At 34.2% G+C, this 22437-nt stretch overlaps 1 protein-coding gene across 7 annotated transcripts in view; it reads left to right on the top strand.

The window, feature by feature from the left end:
- Positions 1 to 22437, top strand: part of LOC138183283 (autophagy-related protein 16-like) — a 317854-nt gene that overhangs the window by 172001 nt on the left and 123416 nt on the right. Inside the window, exons 9-10 of one of the 7 annotated variants that reach the window (XM_069119978.1) lie at positions 5655 to 5710; positions 5811 to 6197. The exons of 5 other annotated variants lie outside the window; for them this stretch is intronic. In XM_069119978.1, the coding sequence (XP_068976079.1) occupies positions 5655 to 5663 (9 nt within the window). In that variant the 3' untranslated portion in view covers positions 5664 to 5710; positions 5811 to 6197. Of the gene's footprint in view, positions 1 to 5654; positions 5711 to 5810; positions 6198 to 22437 lie in introns of those variants that run through there. One more of the 7 variants, XM_069119977.1, reaches the window with a different exon arrangement.

Below are 22437 nucleotides of genomic sequence, written 5' to 3'. Positions count from 1 at the left end.
CCGCAAATATTAACACCCATCGAAACGTTGGGACCATAATCGATCGGTCTTCATGGAGGTTTCATCGTTTATATTTGTGCCTGTCAGGAAGGGGTCAATTCCATAGAACTATAGATGCGTTGACTTCGTACTGATTATTCTGCTGCCTCTATATAACTACTCGTTCTGATTCAACCTACCTTTACCCTTTGTTTTCTCACTTTATCTCTCTTCTCCACGTATACCCTGTGTTGTATATTTCTACCGGTGGATTTGTTTGTCTTCGTTCATTCGATTCTTCATTTTCGTGTAATTTTCGTCTTCTTTCTTTTCCCTTGTTCGCTCCGTTTAATTGGTACGACTCTACTCGACATCTACGCAAATGGCGAACGACGCGTATTAAATGTGTTTTGCAGTTGATCCATGGATAACGCCGAGTTATAATTCAATATGTGCGTATGACACGCGATGTTATGTATTGCCAGATTTTGCCAGGCGTCTCTTTCGCATTGGATTTACTAACCATCGAGCAGAAAATGGGATAATCGATGTTCAACGATATACACGTTGCGTTTTTCCGCATTAATTGGTGAAATGTAATGTTTCAAATTGCTATTCGACATACGATGATTTGGAATTACGCAGAATATGAACTTGTTTTATTAATATTGTATAAATTTAATACGAAATTTAATTTTACTTGTCGTTATTATTAATATTACTTATGAGTGTGTACAATTGAAAATTGTGTAATTCAAGAGACCATGTGACCATGAAGACGCACATGTGGTTTTTGATATCGTTATAAAAATGGACTGTTCCAATGGCATTTTCTGTTATTAGCTTCTCTTTTTCATCTTGAAGTCCAGATTAAAAAGTAGTGGCGTATTTAGTGGGTACAATTACAAACAACCAAAAATCAAAAAAATTCTCTCAATTTTATATCGCAGTTTCTTTTCTAGTTAATTCCTTAAACATTTCATATAGATATAGTTCAAAATCGACATACGATTGTTATCAATAATATTAACCTCCAATGTCTTTATGTTGCGGACTAGAATTTGAGATCATCGTAATATTTGTCCAAACCGAGCTATCGAAGCAAACTTCGTATCTTCATTTTATTTCTCATTTATCCATACAACGTTTATAATAATTTTAAGTTCTTAGCTTTAATATCTTATTTCAAATGCGTATAAACGAAGATTAAGCATTTACCATTACAGAAATCATTTTTGCATCGTCATATGCTAGGAAACATAAATGCCTTTGTTAGATGCACGTACCGCAAAGGTTGAATTGGGAGTAACAAATTTATAAAGAAGAAATTACCGCGAGCAACACATCATACATCCCTGTTATATTTCGTTTATCTTTATGTGTAGGACAAAAGAAATGAAGGCCTCGAGAGAATAACTTTATTATTTATGTATAGAGAAGTAATATGAGAATTTTTTGCGAACGTTGACCTCATAAAGTTTTAATGAAAACTCACTGAATGCTCTGCACATGTGTCGGTTATGGCAGAGTCCACGTGCAGTGAAATACTTTCTACATAAGTGGACAAACACGAGTAAAAATATGAGAAGTTCTACGTAATAAATTGCGAGTGTTTTGCCCGTTTCTCTGAAACAAGCTGCTATATATCATAAAAAACAAATACACTACTTATAATTAATGTAATAAACTTTATTAAGTCGTTAAGTAATTAAAATAAAAGACCGAGGGATGTGTTAATTAATTCCAACGAAACGTGTGGCTTTTAAAATTTCGTATGTAATCCCTCAGAGGAGAATGTTTTCTTAACAACTATGTCTTTTTAAAAACACGACACTAATCTGAATAAATATCTAGCTTCCTGGAATGAGATTGTTACGTTACTAATTTTTTTAATTTGCACGTTTATTGCTAAGAGGAAACTCTGTACGTGCTACTAACACAGAGATACTTGCAAATTTAGATTATAATACGAATCGTAAAAGAAAACCTACGGATTAATAAACATTTCTTTCTTTTTTAATTAATAGACTTAAAATAGAGGATGTGTACTAGAGAAGTACATGAATTATAACACAAGTGTGAATCAAATGGTTCTTTTTTATCAATTACGGAATCGATTTGAATGGAACGAAATAAAAATCTAATAATATAGAACAGTAAGGTATACACCGAAAGGACAATAAATTTGAGGATTTCAACATCTAAAGATGACAATATTAATATAAAGTAATGTACGATTTAGGTAGCTCGAAAAGTATTTTCATTCATGTACAATTCTTCGTATTTTCTACACGAAATCGTATATAATATTGAGGACGCAAATAAAACGTAAGTTTTTCTACATGTTTTTGCCTTGGTCCTAATGCAGTACAATTTCCACAATTAGCTTGATTAGCACCAGCAGATGCACGAGCAAGGGTGAATCAATAGGGAAAGGTAAAGAAAAGAGGGAAGCTTTGAGAAGAGGAGGTTTCGCTTCAAAATTCCACGAATAAAGAGCAGAGAACGAGCTATATCCTTAAAATCCCATTCAGCTTAAGATCCCCTTTCGCAGCTACTTGCCGAACTGATAAATATGCATTTCTAGAAAATAGAGCGAAAGGGTAAAAAGAGGGTCGACATGCTCCCACTAGAATGAGCAAATACGTTTTTCTCGGGCAGTTAGAGGGACCGCAGTAACTGTCCATGAACGTAGATCCGTTAGAGAGTAATATTTTCGAGTTTTTCATGGTTTTACGCTCGGAAGAGAACTCTCCGCTTTGAATTGCTCCGGTATTGCGAACGCGACGGATCAAAGGAATCGCAAATTCATCGACGAATCGGTTTGTACGTCTACCGCGATACCAATAACGGAATTGTCTTGTAGAATTCCATTTGGCAACGTTCCACGGAAAAAAAAGGAAAGAAAAAAAATATGTTCTACAAACGCGTACAAATTTGTTAGCTATCATGAGTACCACAAACGATTCTGTGTTAGATTTCCTCATTCATTCGAATTTCTCCTAAAGTGAAATTTGATTGTCCTTTGATGTTTTCCATTCAACGTCTACATCGAGATAAGAATTTGGCTTTTCGACTGTGGATTCGATAGATATATGGACCTTTCGCTGAAACCTCACGTTAAATTTTGTTCTAGGTGCATTATTAGGTTATATGGATCTTTTGTAATTTTTTTTTTTTTTTTGCTAAATAGTTTAATGAATGGAAACAATATTAAAGATGTGTTGATCAATCAAAAAAGCTATATAGAATAAACAATTTTAAGTGAATTGCAATCGAAGAAAAAAGAAACTACATAGTGTCTGTAAAATTGAATAATTGATTCATAACAGAATTGAATTTTCATTCATGAACTTTCACTTCAACAACATTGAATCTTTGCTTTATTCTTCGTCATAAATATATAGGTATTTTAAACTTGTTTCAATTCCGTAGATTCTTCCAAATAAAAAATATCACTTACTGTGCATAATATATTACTAATACATTTTATTTGATTTATTAATCATATCAAAGTTAAATTTGTCTTTGTATTTGAGCTTATCATTGTAAAGAGTATTTTTTTTCTAATGACATGAAATGAAACAGATCTATAGTGTAAGTGACATTTTATGTTCAGAATAATTTATTGATCATGTAAAAAAAATTTATATAAATGTCCTGTGCACGCTTTTCGTTGGAAAGAAATTTGTGATCTCGACGAACAATAAGCCATAAAATCGTGGGCTCTCGATCAAACTACTTTTTTAATCCTAGCCAGAATTTCGACTGGAATTTTCTATTTCATGCCAACTTCAGAAACCGTGAAAAAGAAATTGCATCGGTACCAGTGTAATAGTACCGCCGCAATTGTTCTTCGCACTATCATTGGCAGCATTTCAAAAAATATGTCGGCTTATGAATGCATGCGTGCTGGACGCGTTTCGACCCTCGCTCTTCAACATATATTCATCTTGCTATATTCACCTCTTACTCGGTGTTATTATTAAGAAGTCTACTAATTTATATCCACTTAAAGTTCATTGCGATTATTTATTTACATTAATCAAAATTATCTTCATTACTGAAAAGTATAAAATTAATTTGGAATTAAAAATTAATAAGGTCAAATCAATTTCAGTTATCTCTATCTTAGTCCTAGTAAAAATAGATATGATACAATTTATTTTTGACAGAAAAAATAGAATAACGTACGAAAAGATTAGAGGACGTCTGAATAAAGAAATTGAAGATCTTTTTGCAGGAAGGATCCAACAGACCAAGTAATGAACTCACTTGATAAAATCAGTACATTGCTCTTGAAGTTTTACTTCTAGTCTTTTAATGTTAGCCAGGTTTGGATTGATAATCGTAATAACTTCTAGAAAGAACTTTGTTATTTTTATATTTACAAAACGAATACTTTCATAATAATTGAACTATTTGATTAAAAAATATTTGCTATAGACCTATAGGTTCTTATTTTAAAAAGCACTTCAATTACAATATCTTTGCAGATTAAAATAATATCTAAATAAAATTTATTGCACTGACACATAGAGATGTAGCAATTCTGAAACATTTGTGTATCAATTGGTGTAGAGTGACGCGTCTCGATAGAAGCGAATCACGTTGAAAGCAGCACGTCGGGTATCGGGCATCGATCAGCACTAATAATAATCGTACCCTGGGAAATCAATCGTGTCGTCGATGTTTTATTAGCGCAGCGACGAGGCACGTCAACCCGACATCGACGAGAATGTTCGTTCAACTTTTTCCATAGTCTGGCATCAAATTGAGGGTGGAACAAAAAAAAAAGTATATGTGATCGTGTATGAACAGGCCACCAATACGAACCGGTACATTTCATCCGCAACTCGTACCCACGCCACGGTCTGCTCTCAATGCATCAACGCCGGCCAATTTTTAGGCAGTGTTTGGTGGGAAAAGGGTTGGAGGCTTTTGATGCATCGCGGTAATATCGGCGATACATTAATTCAAGGTGAATGGGAAATATATCAGGCGACCACATAATTTTCACGCGGCCTGCCCTCGCGTATGCTTTCCCTATTTATTTCCTGCGAATCGTCCGCCGGTGGTTTGTTAAATGTGTCTCCAATGCGTCCACGCATGACCCTCCTCGACCATGATCTATCGTCATGACGATTCTTGGAGTTTAGAATTGCCAAAAGGCCACTGAATGCTCCCATTTGCCCTGAAAACCAGCGAAAATTGTGGTCGATATTTTTGCTGGTTTGACGTTTGGGCTCTCTTTTCTCTTTTTCCCTCTTTACTCTCTTTAACACTTTTTTTCACTATTACTTCTTCCTATTAGTTTTGCTTGCGTTTAAACATTGACTTTTGCACACGGTATTTATTACGACCGTGATTCAAGTGACACAATTTATTTTTACTGGTGTACGTGCGACCATTGCGAAAGTTATGGGCAATTTCCCTTTCGTATCAATTGCGACAAAACTGTGTAATCGATTTGTAAAACTGTTTGCAAAGGAATATTGTGAAACGTAGCGTGAGCTTATAAATTCATGTTGCAGGTAAATGTAAAAATATATTCGTGTCCGTCTCTTTTCTTTTTTTTTTTTATTTTGGAATCATGGAGATCGATTTTATTGATCTTCGCATTGTGTTTTTTCACTTATCAAATTTCTAATCTATATATATTTATTTTGTTTCAGGTCAGTTGATTTTGGTATGCATTTTCTGCAAATTCTAATCTCATAAGCAAGACCATGTGAGTAATCAATATCATGTTAGTTTTTGCTTTCCTCTGCTACTTAGTTATATCTAGGAAAAAGTTTGCCGAAAGCTCACGAATATTTTTCACTTTATAGCTTTCTGACTGTTTCTCCTAAAAATTACGAAGTTCTCCAGCTTTTGTTACCACCTATTCAGTGATGTATTTTTTATGTTTCACCAACACAGACGGAAACTAAACTTTTGAACCTGTTGAAAGCAGATTGTTTGCTAAAAAATAACCGAGCAACCGTAATCTGCTTGTTTTCGTATAAAAAGAAAATTTTCGAGCACACTTAAACACGTTGCACGTTTGTGGATTTAAACGTAAACGGAGAATCTCTCTCGTTGAGCGTGCAGCGTGTTAAGCAGAACTCATAACTGGATATGAGCAAACACAGTAGAATAAATGTTTACGAAGTCGGCAGAAGGGAAAAATAATACGGTAATTCTTACTACGCGGAAGTATCCTGGCAAATACATAAGTTTCTGCTCGTTGAAACTGATTGTACGATTTTATTACATCATGTCCCAGTAAACTGAAGTATTCGCGTTACTTTCTAACACTGTGCTCCTGTTCACGTACTTCGCTTCTCGACTATTCCAACGAGATAGCATTCTTTCGAAAATGCATTTACAATGAGGTCGCACAAAAATCGTGCTTCTACGAGACACTCGATCTTTTACGAGCGTCTTTTCCCGAGTTTCAGCTTTAGAATTGGGCAAAATGTGGAATTTATTGGCTTTGGAAATGAAAGTTGGGATAAAGGAAAGTACAAAGTCTGTAAAAATTTTGTATGTTTGGGATTATAAGACATTCGGGCCAATTAAATGGATAAATAAGGATATGTTCACAAAACTTTATTATAACGTTTTGCATTAGCTCTAACTGCGTCTTTAAAACACGTGTTGAGAGTGTTGAAGCAAAAACTTATTGTCTATTGAACGAGTCGAATTAATCAAGGTAAATGAAAACAAATGATCAAACATTGCGAGAAACAGAAGGGAATTTACAATCTCGAGATATTATACGATGGTACAAATCGTATTTCGATTGATTTGATTTATTAAACAGACAACAGCAACTTATTCGATCCGCACATGTTGAATTCAGCAGTGAGGAAGTACTATTTACACATCGACCTCTGGTTTTGAGATTAAATAGTACAATTTTAGAAACTAAAATGACAGTATCAGGTATCATAAACCCGAGCGGTTAAATCGCAATATGTATTGACCAACACATAACGTAGAAAACTAAGAAACCAATCAGTGCAAGTTAGTCGCTCATTAAAAATGACTTAGCGATATAAAATAGTGTTCTACATGTATTATTACAAGGGATTGATTACACGTTCTTGTTCATGAAAACGTATCCTCGTAAAGAATAAATTTATGGCTTAATTAACTGTGAAACTAAAAAGTTCAAGTTCGTGAGTCCCGGCTTAAAGTACTGTGATCTTTGTCCGCCAATTATAAAATCATTACATTATACTGTTCTGTGAAGATTTTTTGACGATAGAGCATTTTCACATCATAAATCATTTTTAAAAAATGATTAACTTATACATAGACTGGCTGTTTCTAAGCGTTCCAAACGATGCGTCTTCAATCGTTGCATTGTACGTCAAGTTATAGCTGAAGCAGCAGTTACGTAATAGTTGTAAAACTTACGATTATCCACGCTAGAAATTGTCCAAAGAGTTAATCCTCGGGGCGAGAAAGTTGCTTGGTAGTTGCAAGATGGTATGCACGTTAAGAGCCCGCCGCTTAACCTCAAATGTAACTGAACTTTAGCGTTGCAAGGATCGTTCGGTAACATAAATTGCTTCGGCGACTGTACGCAAGGTTTCTGCAAAGATCGAAACGCAGGACAAACTTCGTTACGGGTGTCTTCTACGAAAGCCATAATTGCCGGGATTGTGAACCCAAGAGCAAACGTTTTCACCTCATGACACACTTGGGAAACGGTGCCCTCTAACCCTCGTTATACTTGCATTTTCGATCTCGTATCAAAACGATAATAGCATGCTCGAAGGCTTTTGCCACAAACTAAAGAGCTTTCACAAAGGGTATTTACCGCAGATATGTTAAGCTCTTGTCGGAAATTGGATATTTTCGTAAGGATAATACGTGTTTTCATGTTTACAGTTGGGACGTACATAAGTGTTTGCTACAATCTTATTACATCAAGACAGAAATGAATTTCAAACTCGTTCTAACAAATAAATGTGCTATTTAATATCTACAAAAAATAGCGAATGACTAACCAATGGGATTAGATGACTTCTAGACTTTAACAAAACTGTTTAATCGGATTGGTGATTTTCTTGTATTAAAAACTTACTTTTGGGGATAAATATCAAAATCATTGCATAAAGATACGTATTTTTTACTGGATGGATGATTTCCATTTCTTTCGATGTCAGACGATGTTAGCTATAAAAACATAAAGAATATCTTTTATCAATCTCGTCAACCATTGTTCATATCGCATAATTTCCTCCAATATATCTAGTAAATCACAGAAAACATCTTTACTTAAGTAGCGTCTCCCAAACACTGTTAAACATATCATACCGTCGAGTATCAAAGAACATCAAGTTCTCGGACAACATCTCTGCTGTAATTTAAATCGTACTCATACCAGAAGTGTTCTTACCCGATCTGCGGTTAAATCTATAAAAAGAATAAAATGAACCGGTTAATACGATGTTTGTTAAAGTGGCCATACACTCGATTGTATTTACGGTGCCCACTGTAGTTTACGATCTGCCTCCATACAACTCGCAAGGAGTAGAGAGAACGAAAGAGGTTCGATGCTCGAAGTGTAAAGTACACCGAGAATAGAAGCCAGTACCTTAGACTGTATGTCGGTGCCGAAGATAAACGTTCGACTATCTCAATAACGTGGCAAGTGCATTTAGCACTAGAAAGAACAGTCGAGTTATTTTGATTTATTAAAAAATCGACAAATATACTATAACGATACGAAACATGTTATAAACTCTTTTCCAAGATACATCTGGTAATTGGTTATAGTAATTGACTATTTTTGAGAGATATTAAATAGCACATCAGGTGTGTCATCGACTTACTGTTAGAGTTTGAAATTAACGTAGATATCACATACATATTAATATTTCCTTGAAGTATAATATTCAATAGATTATTTTAATTTGTGAATGTAGTAACCGGTCTTTTTCCGTAAAGCATGATTAATAACTCAAAAACTTATGACGTGAAAACTACCTGTAATCAGAAATTGTTTTAAGACTCTTTTTCTTTTAAAGTGATTTTTACGAGATCATACAGTACTTTCAGGCTACAAAAACTTTACGAATTCGCCAAATAGAAATATGAAGCATATTTAAATTGAAGACTAAGATGAACATGTTATCTCAGTCGATAAGTCATTTATCTATACAAAATTGAGCATGTTCGTCTCCTACATAGAATGTGTCAACATCGTGTCTACACGTTGGTGTGGGTTCAACCGTTCGACGTTCAATGTTAGCGATCTCAGGGCTTCTCCTCTTGTTACGCCGGACTCATCGTTCGGAACAAAGAGGCGAAGAAATACCGACGTTGATCTAGGAGGTATTCCAAGGATGGAAGCTGCTTATCCTAGCAACCGTAACGCTACCTTTACGACTATCTTGATGCAGCTTCGCCCTTTGGGAACAGTTCTTTTCCATAGCTACTCCGACGTTCGCCTCTAAGCTTGCATGAAATGTAAACAAGTATGTTCGACCAACTACGCATGAAGTGGTGACCGGTCACCATATTTGTAATCTTCGTGATGGCAAGTTTCTTCGCGAAATAACCAATCGATGGTCGGTTAATGAGTGAGCTCGTTAATTTAAAAGCAAAACGATTGGATAAATAAACTGTTCTGTTTATCGCTAGGCAATGATCTTTCGTTGGGATGTGGCGGTCTCTTGGATATAACGTTAAATTCAACTGATCGTTAGAGCCATTGTCGTTGGGATTACAACGGCAAGGAATCGTTTCACGGTTAGTTTATGTTTACTGCCAGAGGATTTTAAAGGAAACGTTGTGCGCAGTATTTACTTTCAACGTTCGTTTCATTACTAATTTTATTGTGGAAATGCAGTTAAATTTGAAGCAAGCTGCTATGGAAATCTGTACATGTGGATAATACTGTGTTTCGAGACCGAAGTGCTGTCCTTACAACATGTAACAAATGACCAATTTTTCATGCTGCTCCTTATTTTTATTCGCTATTGTATGTATGTCCAAGTCTGTTTAACGTCAAAGATTAAAATGGCAATATATTCTATATAATACTTTTTAATATTTATAATACTTATTAATATTTCTCCTTACAATTTTTATAATACAGTTCGAGTATTTGTAATATTCATTCTTTTCCCTATGAAAAAGATAAAAAACTATACAATTGCTTAAGTATACTGTAATAAAGTACTTAAATATCCCTGCGATAAATTAGATCTCCGACATATTGCAACAGAAACTGGGAAAAAAGGAAGCTGTAAAAAAAGCATAACCTTCCAGGCTATAAATTATGCACCATTTTCCTATTTTAATTTAAGAATGTGGCGTAAATTCTGTCTCTTGCAAGAGTGGCCTTATGTACAGACCACGTTGTAACATTACTCTACGCTATATCCGTCACTCCGTTCGTCCTTTTGCTTCTTTGTAACTCTACGTTTTCTACTTCCCTTTAAAAAATATTTTATTATTTAAGTGATATTTCTTGTATATTTTTAGAACACGTCTGTGTCCGAAAAAGTTTTTCATGAAGAATTTCCCTTCGAAAGAAACGCCAGTATTTTTTAACATGTTTCGACAAATATAGCATAAGGTTACTTTTAGAGTTAAATAAAGTGACAGTAAATATTTCGTGTAAGGAACGTATCATGTTGAAACGTAATACGAGTTTTTGCTGTACAGGTAGTTCGTAAATTTTTTATTCCAGTCGAAATAAATAATTCTAAATATTTTCTCTCGTGCAATTTTCGATCATTTCCACTGGATTTATCACGCAAACGGCAGTCATGCGCATATTGAAACGTTTTTAATTAGTTATGTACCTTTATATAACACGTTAACAACTTGTCAACATTAAATAATGATTCGATAGCGTTATCGATCTATTTGTCAATTTTAGTGTGTTATTGTTAAGTTATGCTTCGGGACATTTTCCATGAAAATCAAAATTTTTCCACTGAACCCGCACTCTCTTTGAAATTTGTTACACATATTAATGCATTCACTTGTATATTAGGGAACCAAGAAAATTCTGTCGTTTATTCTAAGAGAAAATAAAAATGCAAAAAATACGAACCATCGAAATAGGTAAGGGAAATAAGATTATATGTCTTATTTATTTCTGCATTATTACATTTTGTCATAAAAGAAACGACAGGACTTCCTCAGTTACTTAATAAATATTACGACCACCAACTGTGCATACCACCTAAGTCCATTCAATAGTAGGATAATATTTCACTAACCGGTAGCAATGTTATTCATTCGGAATCGTGATTAGAAATTCCTGCTTTAATTATCCTAAGTATGTGTCGCGGCATTCGTTGCGCTAGGCCACACACGACTTTAGGCGAACCAACGTCACAGGCCGCGTAACACTTCCGGATTACAAGGTGGTTGACCGCATAACCGTAATACTGGCAGTGTCCTCGCTTCTGTAGAACAGTGTCATCTAACCGAAGACATTTTTTTTCTCGTGGTCTTGGTAGCCTCGTGAGCGATTTCTATGCCCGTTTGAGATTGCGACAGATGTCGATGCACAGGGGCGTGTTCGCTGAAGGAACGATGCTAGTTTTAGAAGGAAGGGAGATCTTATACGAGCGACACTAGCGCGAGTAGATGCGCCACCGACGTGTCCCATCAACGCGAACCTATAAACCCTGCTTGCTGGGAAATAATATTGGGAATCCTTTTCCGACGCTGCTTCTTCCGGATTTTCCTCTCGCCTCTTTACGCGCGGCCGAAATCCTCGAGGGCGCCAAGGATTTTCCCAATGGCAAGGACGAATAAAGGTCACGTTCCGGAAACGATCGCATTTCAGTGTCGATGGGTCTTCGTAGAAATTCGCGGGATGCCAACGCAACGAACATTTTCAAAGCTATAGATGAAAGATTGCACCGCGATCTTGACATGTACAGTGGTTCACGAAAGTATTTCAAGATTTAATATAGAAAACATTTACATATATATTTTGTGTATGATATAAAACGCTTTGAGATTTTATTAGAATATAATGAGATACGAATATCATGAATATGCTGGTAAATCTTGAAAGCGATTCGACAATGTATATGGAAGATACTTAGATCTATTATATAATCATGAAATTAAATACAAATCAGGTTCGGTTAGGTGTATTTTAATACTTGAGGATGTAAATATGATATAATTAATTTCTAATAAAAATGGAACGAGACATGAAAAGATGGGATGTCTTTAGATAAAGAAATTATTATTATTATGCCCAAGAGATGAGTGCGTACGTGTCTTTAAAATTTTACAACATTCTAATCCTGTTAAATATAATCTGCTATTGTTCACGAAAGTATTTGAATATTTTACATTGTGTGTGTTACATAAAGCTGTAAATTCTGTCTTCATTTTCAGATTTGTTTCAAACCTTACCAACATAATTATTATAGACGAGTCTCATAGCAATGCTAATGAAAATTTCAAACGTTCGCTATAATACACATAACATATTCATAAAATGTGTCTACAAGTGTGCGGATGCTTTCATCAGAAACTGTGAAAGAACGTCTTACCTTTCGAAAAAAAGGGTTTCGCGAAGGGAAAAACATCGTGTTTCTGCAAGTTGTGGTGAAAATTGCACTACGTCTAGGAGAATCTTGATTTCTACGCGAAAGCGTAAATCGAAATTGGATCGTAAAGTTTCTTCATGCTCAGCTTTGTGTTCGCGAGAAGGTGACCTGATAGTTCCGTCAAGTGTACGCCCATTCCGATGATATATGGTTCAGTAAATTTATTGTGTTTGCATGCCTTTGAAATTCACACGATGCGGCGTCGGCTCGAAATTATTTTCGAATCTCGCACTATGATATTTGACTCTACTTTAATAGAGTATAACAAATTGGGATTTGTTAAAGCAGTTCCTTGAAAATTGGTATATTTTATTTGTGTTTTTGAAGAAACTATCATTTTCTAAATTTTGTTTATGATTATTAGAATAGACTACAGTTGTCTATAGATTGAAGTTACGTTGACACGTATAAATAAAAAATAGTATATGAATTTATGCAAAAATATTTACTTTGATGCTAGATACTTTGCAAAAGCTGAAGGCACCGTAATATCTGCAATTATTTTCAGCTTATAGCTGATATCTCTTTGTAATCATCTTATTTCTATTATCTACGTCTTACTATAACAATCCAGATGCTTCTAGTTGACTTTTCCTTATACTTCGTTCCGTACATAAGTATCTTAAAAGTGCGAAGCACTTATTAACTTGACTAAACACTTCTTCAGTGAAAAACTTTCTGCCTTCCGTATTCTCTATTTTTCAATTCCTGTCTTAGAGATCTGGAAAGAATTGTTGAAATTCTACTAAAACGAACAGTTTTATTGATTGGCAAACTAGGATCGAAATCAGCAAAAATTATTTGCATTCCTTTAGAACTGATTTGAAAACGTTACATGGAAAAGTAGATTTTTCTCCTCCAGCGAGGCGAATCTCTTTGATTCTTCAAGTTTTCTCTCCTCAATATTTCCATAATCTTGAAACAGCGAAATTTACGAGAACAGTGTTCGTTTCATTATTCTATCATTTTTATAGGATTCTTCATTTCTTTATTATCCTGAATAATACTTCAAATGTACTTACAAATATAGACAATATACAATGTTGCTGTTTGCAGGATTGAAAGAAGCTTTTGTAAGCTGATGGTCACGATTTTATAAATTGTATATTTTTAATTGTAGTTTATAAGATTCTTTTATATTTTATATTTTAGTTTTACGGTACAAATTGTTCAGATTAAATTATTTTAACTATTAATTTTTTAAATTCACGTCAACTCTTTGCGAATAGTTACGCATTTATGAAAAATTGAAATGTTTAAAATTTTATACAATTTTCAAAGCAAACTCCTCGTTATAATATTTCAATGACGATGCAAATTTTTACGTAGGTTTCATTTATTTTGTATAGAAAAATATGAATTCGTATAAAAATTCGCAATCTAATAATCGTACACGCATATCTAGCATATAATCAAAAAATGGAATAATCTACTTTGACAACATCCTTGAGACATATGACTCTAGTAAATTCTAAAAATTATCAAAATGATTTTTCTATTATGTGAACTACTTATGAGGGAAATAACATATAACACTTTATACAATACCGTCTACATAGTTTAGTTTGTCGGCAATATTTCTTACTGTAATATTCCATAAACAATTAAGAATTTCCCCACAGAAATTGCATGATATAAAAGAAGAAACTATATTATGCAAACAACTGTTCTTTATGAATACATGCGCAGAGAAGATCTTAACTCTCACGGCGATAGACTACAGTCTCATACATTTATGTACAATAACACGAACTGCTTACGTGGTTTATCTAGTGACATATGAATGAAGTTGAGATAGTGAAACATTTCAAGTTTCATTTTATCTACAGTAACAAAGAAACAGATTCTCACGTTTTATTTGTCGTAAACCAGCTCTTGTGAATTCTTGAATGCTTTTATCTCGTGGTATGCGTTTTAGAATTAAGGTCGTGTTAGTTTTCGTTTTTTCTATATTTCTTTTATCTGTAATATGATAGCGTTTATTGAGATGAGTCGAAGTCAGTCAAACGTCAGATAAATTTATGCGATGTTATGATTTGGTTGAAAAGTGAGTGGTCCGGTAGAGTCTGATAAAGGATCCTGCTATTTGCATTTATTTGAGCTTAACTTCTCGACAGTAGCTACTTGCATACGGGATATGGAAATATGGTTGCGCGAAAGAACTTTATTTCAATCAATTTATCGATGAAAGTACGCATTTTATTCACAAGGTCTTTAATTGAGTATTGCGTGAGTGTTTACGCTATTAAATCTTAGCATTTCTTCCGAAACGGTAGATTTGTGAGGAAAATAGAAAAATTTCTAAAAAAAACTATAAAAAAAAAGAAAATAAAGAATTGAGGACAATAGTTCCGAAAGAAATATTCGTGATAGAGTGATACTCATTTTATGCTTAGTAGTGAGTAATTTATTACTTGTAGTAGCGAAAGGCTTAACTACCTTTCAATTATTCCTGACATTCGTAATACTTTAAAATAAAGAATTATATTTCATACTATTGAATTAAACATGGATTAAAAACGAATTAAAAATTGAGCAAAACGTTCTCGTTTTTAATTGTGACAGAAATTTACAATATTCACTCAACGAATAGACCGAACCGACAAAAATTTGAATAACAAGGATTCCATTATCTTTCACGAAAAAATTTTTCGCCAAAAAATTCTACCATGCGTTTAAAAAATGCTTCACGTTTTCTACATTCTGAAACGTTATATTTTTAATGAACGTATTCCAAAGAGCTTTTTTTCCTTTCTATTCTTCCAAAGATTTTTCCATCTCTTTTTTCTTCCTTAAAATACAAAGTCCGAGTAAAGGAATGGGAAAAAGCAAGAAAATTTCCTTAACGGGAAATTCTTCTACCCCCTTTCCCAGCTTTCGAAAAATGCTTCGATTTTCAACATACCTGGACGTTCAATCCTTTTCGAACAATTGTTATAAATCGTCCTGCGAATACTTTACCGTTAAACCATGAAGAGAGAAAGGGAGAAAGTGGGAGAGATAGAGAGAGAGAGAGAGAGAGAGAGAAAGAGAGAAATAGCGCACAAGCGCGCGACTAACGACTAGCAAGATTCACGTTGGCGAATTTTCAGGGTAAAAGTTTCTACGTACGACCACGATTGGACCGCAGGCTTCCGCTTTTCCAGATTTCTCTCCATTCGTTGCAGTTGGCGCTCGTTTTTTCTTTCTCTGGTACGAGGGCCACGCGTTACAAATTGGTCCATGCCTCATACGAGGCCACCTCGACGTTGCGAGGCGTCTGCGTTGGAGCCGCGTGAAATACCGCGGCCCATTACTTGCGGCTTGCAACTGCGGATTAATTAACGCAGATTAATACCAAGATGCATCTTGCCGCACCTTGGAAAATCACTACGAATAATGGTGCATAAATTCCCCGATATATTTCTGCTACGTGATGGAAAGTATACGATTATTTTAAATAATCCGGGCGAAACATATAAGAATTAAAAAATTCACCAATTTTAAAAGCAAAATTTTTCTTTTAGAAATTTAGTAAATTAGTTTCGAATACTGTTGCTTTTATGCGTGAAAGGGGACGACACTTTATCAATCGAAATGTCTCTTGTTTTGCTAAGAATGTTAATACATGTCGGTCTTTGTATTACGTACTTATTTTTTTAGAATTTTAGAATTCTAAGATGATCGCGGTAATATTCGGTTATGTATGTATCCTTTGGTAAATTGGAAAGGATTATGGTCGTTCACCATGAGAATGTAGGATGTTCGTGTTAGAAAATTTATTGTAAAGTTGTGATCGCAAAAAGATCTGATATGCTCCAAGTTTCATGAGATTTTACTACGGTAGTATGGTAATAGTAAAAGTAGTAGTAAGATAATGTAGTCGTTAAAATACTTTAATTGGTAAAAAGAAACTTAAAGTTTCTTACTAAATGATGCAGGTAATTGAAAATACAGATAAAAACCGTATCTAATTGTAAGATTCAAGTAATAACTTCCTTTCTGAGGAACTAACTTTATGATAGTCATAAATCGACGCAAAAAGAATAATACAGACAAGTTATATATTCTCATACAAAATTTTGAAACCTTATTTATAATAAATAAATTTTTACATATAGAATTAGAATTTGCATTAGAACTAACCTATCAATTAAATCTGCAAACACCTAACTTTACTTATCATCAATCACCAAATTCTTTCGACGAGTACCACCATGGAACAAATATTATGGAGCTTTAACTTACATTGTTGGTACAGCACGAAGCACACGGGCAGCAGGCAGAATATGAATTTCGCGCATAAATAGTCATACATTATCACGAGTATCGTATCGATCATTTATCTCATCACTGCAATATCACCTCGACCTTCTTCCCTTTTTCAAAGCGTTTAATTTCTGCATTGACCGTAACTAGAATTGAACAGATATTTTAGTGGATGAAATTTATCGCGCGGGATGCATCCATGGGCCGCAAATCTCGGAACTAGAAGATGAATGGTACCCGGGGTCAGACTTGCAAGTGGTTTAAATTACCGGGTGAGGGGGAAAAGAAGTTATCGGAAAGGGCAGAGCACGACGTGCATACAATAACATCGCGATTCCTAACTGCTAAGTCGTGCATTTTTTATCCGACCCTCAGACACACTCGATACGCTTGAATGGAAAGCCATGAAACTATAGACATGCGTGGAGCGCGGAAATTTAACGAACGGTTATAATTATCGAGCGCCATTCGAACTATGGCTGCACCAACCCGTTTGTGCACACACGATTGTACCAGCCGGTGTTTTCAAGAGGTTCGTCTGATGTTTTCACAGTGACGATCTACATTTTATAACGGTTTTACAATTTGATTTCGAAGGTGGGTTTTAGGTTTCAATTGCGAATATTGAGACGAATCGTAACAATTATCGGTTTGTAAAAGTAAGATTTGGATATATTATCTTCTTATATGACCATATTGCAACTTTTATGAAACAAGTAAGTCAAAGGTTATAGTAGAATTACAGAATAAAACACCAAATGATGATCGAAAAGAAAGACCGACTGCTTGCAATTGTTTAATCAATTTGGGTGTCTGTTTTGAGCTATGTATATATATTTTCTATTGAACAGTTGGAATCTCCGTACAGAGATTATTCTGCAGTATTTCTACCAATGTTTCAAATAATTACTTTACACGGTATTATTATTGTATACGGAAGTACTTACATTAGTCTTGTCAGTTAATTTGGAATTTTCACTCAAATAAACCTAAATTGCAGTTATAAGAGGATTTAATTCATCACGAGTTTCATGGAATTTTATTATCTTTTGTAGAAAGTAATATTATGTACCACATTATACGTAAAATTATATTTGATCTACAGTAGGCAATGATAATGTTCTTCTTTATAGCGAATACTATAGCTCTTTATAGATCAAAAGGTTTAAAGGTATATTATAGTACAGTCATTTTCTATAATATAATAACACAATGATTAGCAGAACCAAATTATTTTTACTTGTAATAATTTCTGCAATAATTTGTTCGATGTAACGAAGCATTTTGAGATATCATCACATAGAACTACCTTTTATATTGTGTCTTTCTTTTTTTACTCTGCTATACTGTTACATTTCTGCTTGATTCACTGTGTTTTTTTTTTTTTTCGAAAATCCAGTAATAAACGTTTTTATGACGGTTAGTCGCATCTACACCCAGTACATTGCATGCTATATTTCTAACGGAGATATCAATTTTCACGTCGCCAATTATTTTCATCTCTCTTATCTCACTCTTAATCTCGATTAGCACTTTTATTATATTTTTAACGCTCTAAAGTATATTATTATCCTCCGTTTATACCGTAAGTTCTATCTTCTTTTTCTTCTATAAAGGAAAATTTCAATTTCCATAAAAATCCGCATTTAGTCATAACATATTATATCGAGATAATCTAAGATGACATATTGTATTAAAAGCTCAAGAGAGAATCATTGTTACTACTAAATCCTGTAACAATAATTTAAAATATCACGAAATTTAATGAACAGCGTGTTAAAAATAAAAAAAAAAGCGAAACGGAAGATCAGAAATATTTAGAAAGGAACAGGACAATTGCGAAAATTGAATAATTCCAATGTAGCACAAAATCTTTCGTAGAAGATGCAGTAAATTCTCACGAAATTTCCGGCATATCAGTAGATTAATCTTCTATATGACGAATGCTTTTAAAATCTGCAATGAAAGGCTGTGCAACGGTTTTTATTTCAACAGAATAACGAGCATTATGCCATGGGATAATATTTTATACAATTATATCGAATCAAACACTTAAAATTAAAACATGATTTTTGGCATTTATGTTTCGTTTAATCAAACTTGTGATCCATATAATACTATTAAATGTACAAATATATAAATTACTATTAAACATACAAAGTTTTATACTTTTTAAATTAAAGTTTAAAAGATCCGTGCCAAGTGTAAATTAATTCAGTGCTTTTTTAAACAATAAAATTTCAAATTTTATGTATGGAAAACAATGTTTATTTTTTTCCAATTTCGCTCAAACGCCGAATTTCGTCGAAAAGAAGGAAGTTACGATTTCAATTCGGTGAAATTTATTTTCATTAATTTGAAACTCTATATCACATAAATAATGACGCAGGAAACAAGATAAAAAAGAGTCGGTTGAATCCAAGTCTACAGAATACTTCTGGTGTGACAGGACTTTCTAACCAAAATTAAAAATTGTTTCCTTTGTAATCTTCACGCTCCGAGGTGGCGCGTTGTTGCGAGGTATAATCATCCCTCTTCTTCCGTTGCCACTATACGACCTCCTGTGCACCAATTCATCCCTTAAAGTAAGAAGTTATGAATCTCGCGAAATAACATAAATGCAAATTTCTTCAAAACTGTTATAAGGCGAGGAATTTTCGTAGGAAAAAGTTCAATGACTTCGAATATCTTTTTTTCGTTCGATAAATTACAGAACATGCAAGCAGAACTTCGATATTTTAATATTGTGACGAACAATATTTTTTAAATTGTTTCGAAGTTTCCAAAATTGCAAGCAAATGAAAAACCGTATTTAGCTTCAAATCCAAATATACAGACAAAATTGCTGGTACAGGAATCATCAACAATGTACTGGATGTTAAAACTGGTTCCCTGTAAAAAAGTAGAAACGTATTATAAATTGTAACTCATCTTTCTGCTCTTCATCTGTAACAGTCATACGATAAAGAATCATCAATTATTCCAATTTAAAATTCAAGATTTACGGTGTGAAAATCATCTCGTATAACATACGAATTGTTCGCGAATATAGCTGCTGAAGAGAGGAGGCATCCGAAGAGATCAGGACTTTGGCGCCTAGTATTACGTGAAATAGGTTGGCTGCGATGCCGTTAAAAGGCCACTTGTGGCCCATTAGTCGAGGTTCGCGAGCTGGGCGCGTGCGATTCGCACATTAGAACGAACGCGAGCCATTGCAGGTCTGATAATAGCCGGCACGGAGGTCAGAGAAGAACGCGTGCTCGATCTAATCGCGTGTGTCACGCGTATGCCGCTCACGGCCCATGGCTCAGCTTACCGTGGCGCGTTCTCGTTAAGATCGTCACAGATATCTGCACGCGGCAACTGGACATGTGAAAAATGCCCATTAAATTTGATATGCGTGATCGCGGCCATTTCGACGCGCGTTTTATGATCACAGCCTCGCCGAACCCATCGCGCCATCGAACCAGGGGAAAACTGTAATGGCATCCCTGTAATATTTTCCGCTCCCGAGGCGATCCAATTTTCGGTCCGTTTAATAGAATTCTCTCGCTGCCTCTGCCGCCCGTATTTACATGCGGATACATGTATGGATATCAGTTTGCGAATCGCGGCTTCCGTACCCCCGTGTACAGTTATTCTGATATTTATCATTCGCATACGATTACGTAGTCGGTGAGATTTTAAAGTTGTACCTTCAGGTGTGTGCGTGGAGGCCAATACTCACGTGAACCAGCTTGTTACTAGACCGAGGGATTTTTTGGTTCGTACGATTTTTATCAAACGTGGACAAAGTTTCCGGGCTATTCATTTAACTTAAATTTCTTTGGCACAATCGTATTTCTTTATTGTTAAAAGCGTTAGAAGACTAATAATTACCTTCGTTGCTAGTTTTATCACTAAAATGTTTTGAAAATGATTTATCTTTTCAATTTTCTAAGATTAAGATTTTCTGTTTAGTAAAAACATATGGTGCCGATATTTTATTTTTAAATGAACACCGCGAAGTTGGAGAAAGATAATTTCAAAACGACCTATCTCTTTATGTATTTCAGAATATAATTGATTTTAAGAACGGTAGAGTTCTTGCAATTGAAAAAAGTAAAACACAAGAGTTTTGGAAGATGTAAATGATACTTAATTGTGACATAATAAAAAGTTTTATCGCGTGTGGTATTATATATTCAAACGTGTAGTCAATAATTACGTTTGTTTTCAAATTCATTTTTCATTGTCACGTTGATTATAAGGTTTCGCTTTATTTTAGTTTATACACAAAAATGACGAAAATTATTTGTCAATAACAAATTAGCAGCAATTATAGTCTGCATACGTGATGTAATTAAAGTGACAGGTAGTTACGAGGTGGAAGATTGTTAGGTAGAAAATTGTTAGGTACAGCTGACGTGATAATTGATTCTTTGTACCCATCCTTGTAAAACAGGAGAAAAGTGACCGAATACTTATATTGAAATCCAATTGAAATGGTTAGATGATAGTAATTTTCTACATAGTGCTTTAGACACGTTAAAAGACTGTAAGATAAAATTATATTTCCCAGATTTACAGTTAATAAGTGAGTGGAAGATATTTTTTCTGTGGCTACGTGTAGATATAATTGTAGACAACGTAGAAGGAATCTTGATTGATGATATGTTTCTCTTACTGGTAATGACTATATAATTATATGGCATTTCGTATTCAAAATCATTTTTTGAATACAGAACTCTGAAGATCGTTGATGAGTTATAGTAATAAAGTTAATGCATTTGCATGAAGTTAATCTGATAAGTGCTTTCGCGGTGTTAATTCTTATAAACCTTTCGATAAACATTAAGGAACAAAATGGTTTTGTATAATTCAGCGTATTATTGAATTGTATGATTGTGAATAGATTAATATTACTTAAAGCGCGGGATAGAAAATTACTTTACATACTAAATTACACATTAACAAGTTATGCATAAAAATTAATTTCAATAAAGTGTTCAGCGTGATAATGGTTCATGCTCTTTTTTTTAAAACAAGTTAGTAGAGCCTCATTCCATCTATAGGTTTTTTAAAATTAAAGTTATGTGACTTTGTGATTGATCCAGAAATGTGCGCACTTTACTAGTAATGGACAATAGGTGTATTCGAATGGAGGATACAGTAGACTTGACAATTTGGAAGGTGATTTATGGTTTCCTTTAGACTCCTGGGCATTGAAAGCTCTTTTTTAACATTACGTTAAGTATGTTGATTTATAATCATTTACACTAGAATGCGTTTTTCATGTAATAATGAAATTATAATATTGTTCTCGTAGAGGAATTTTGTGAATTTCATAAAATCTTTGTATTCTTATCACTTTGGAAATTTCACGTCGTAAATATTAGTTTGCAAGAACGAAGTAATATTAATAAACTTCTGATAGAGTATATGTCCGAAGCAAAATATATAACATGGAATATATCTGTCTCGCGATAACTCGTGAAAGAATGTTGTATGTATAGAACACAACAGAAATTCTACCGTAGTTATAATAATTTATGTGCGGTAACAATGATGGTAATATATGCACAACCGAGTTGTACATCCTACGCAGCAAACATAATAGAATTTTGACCATTGAAATGCC

This window comes from Bombus flavifrons, chromosome 9, assembly GCF_040668555.2.
Source record: "Bombus flavifrons isolate JBK064 chromosome 9, iyBomFlav1_principal, whole genome shotgun sequence".
Classification (NCBI taxonomy): Eukaryota; Metazoa; Arthropoda; class Insecta; order Hymenoptera; family Apidae; genus Bombus; species Bombus flavifrons.
The sequence above is the reverse complement of the archived record's forward strand: the minus strand, read 5'-3'. Positions and strand labels throughout refer to the sequence as shown.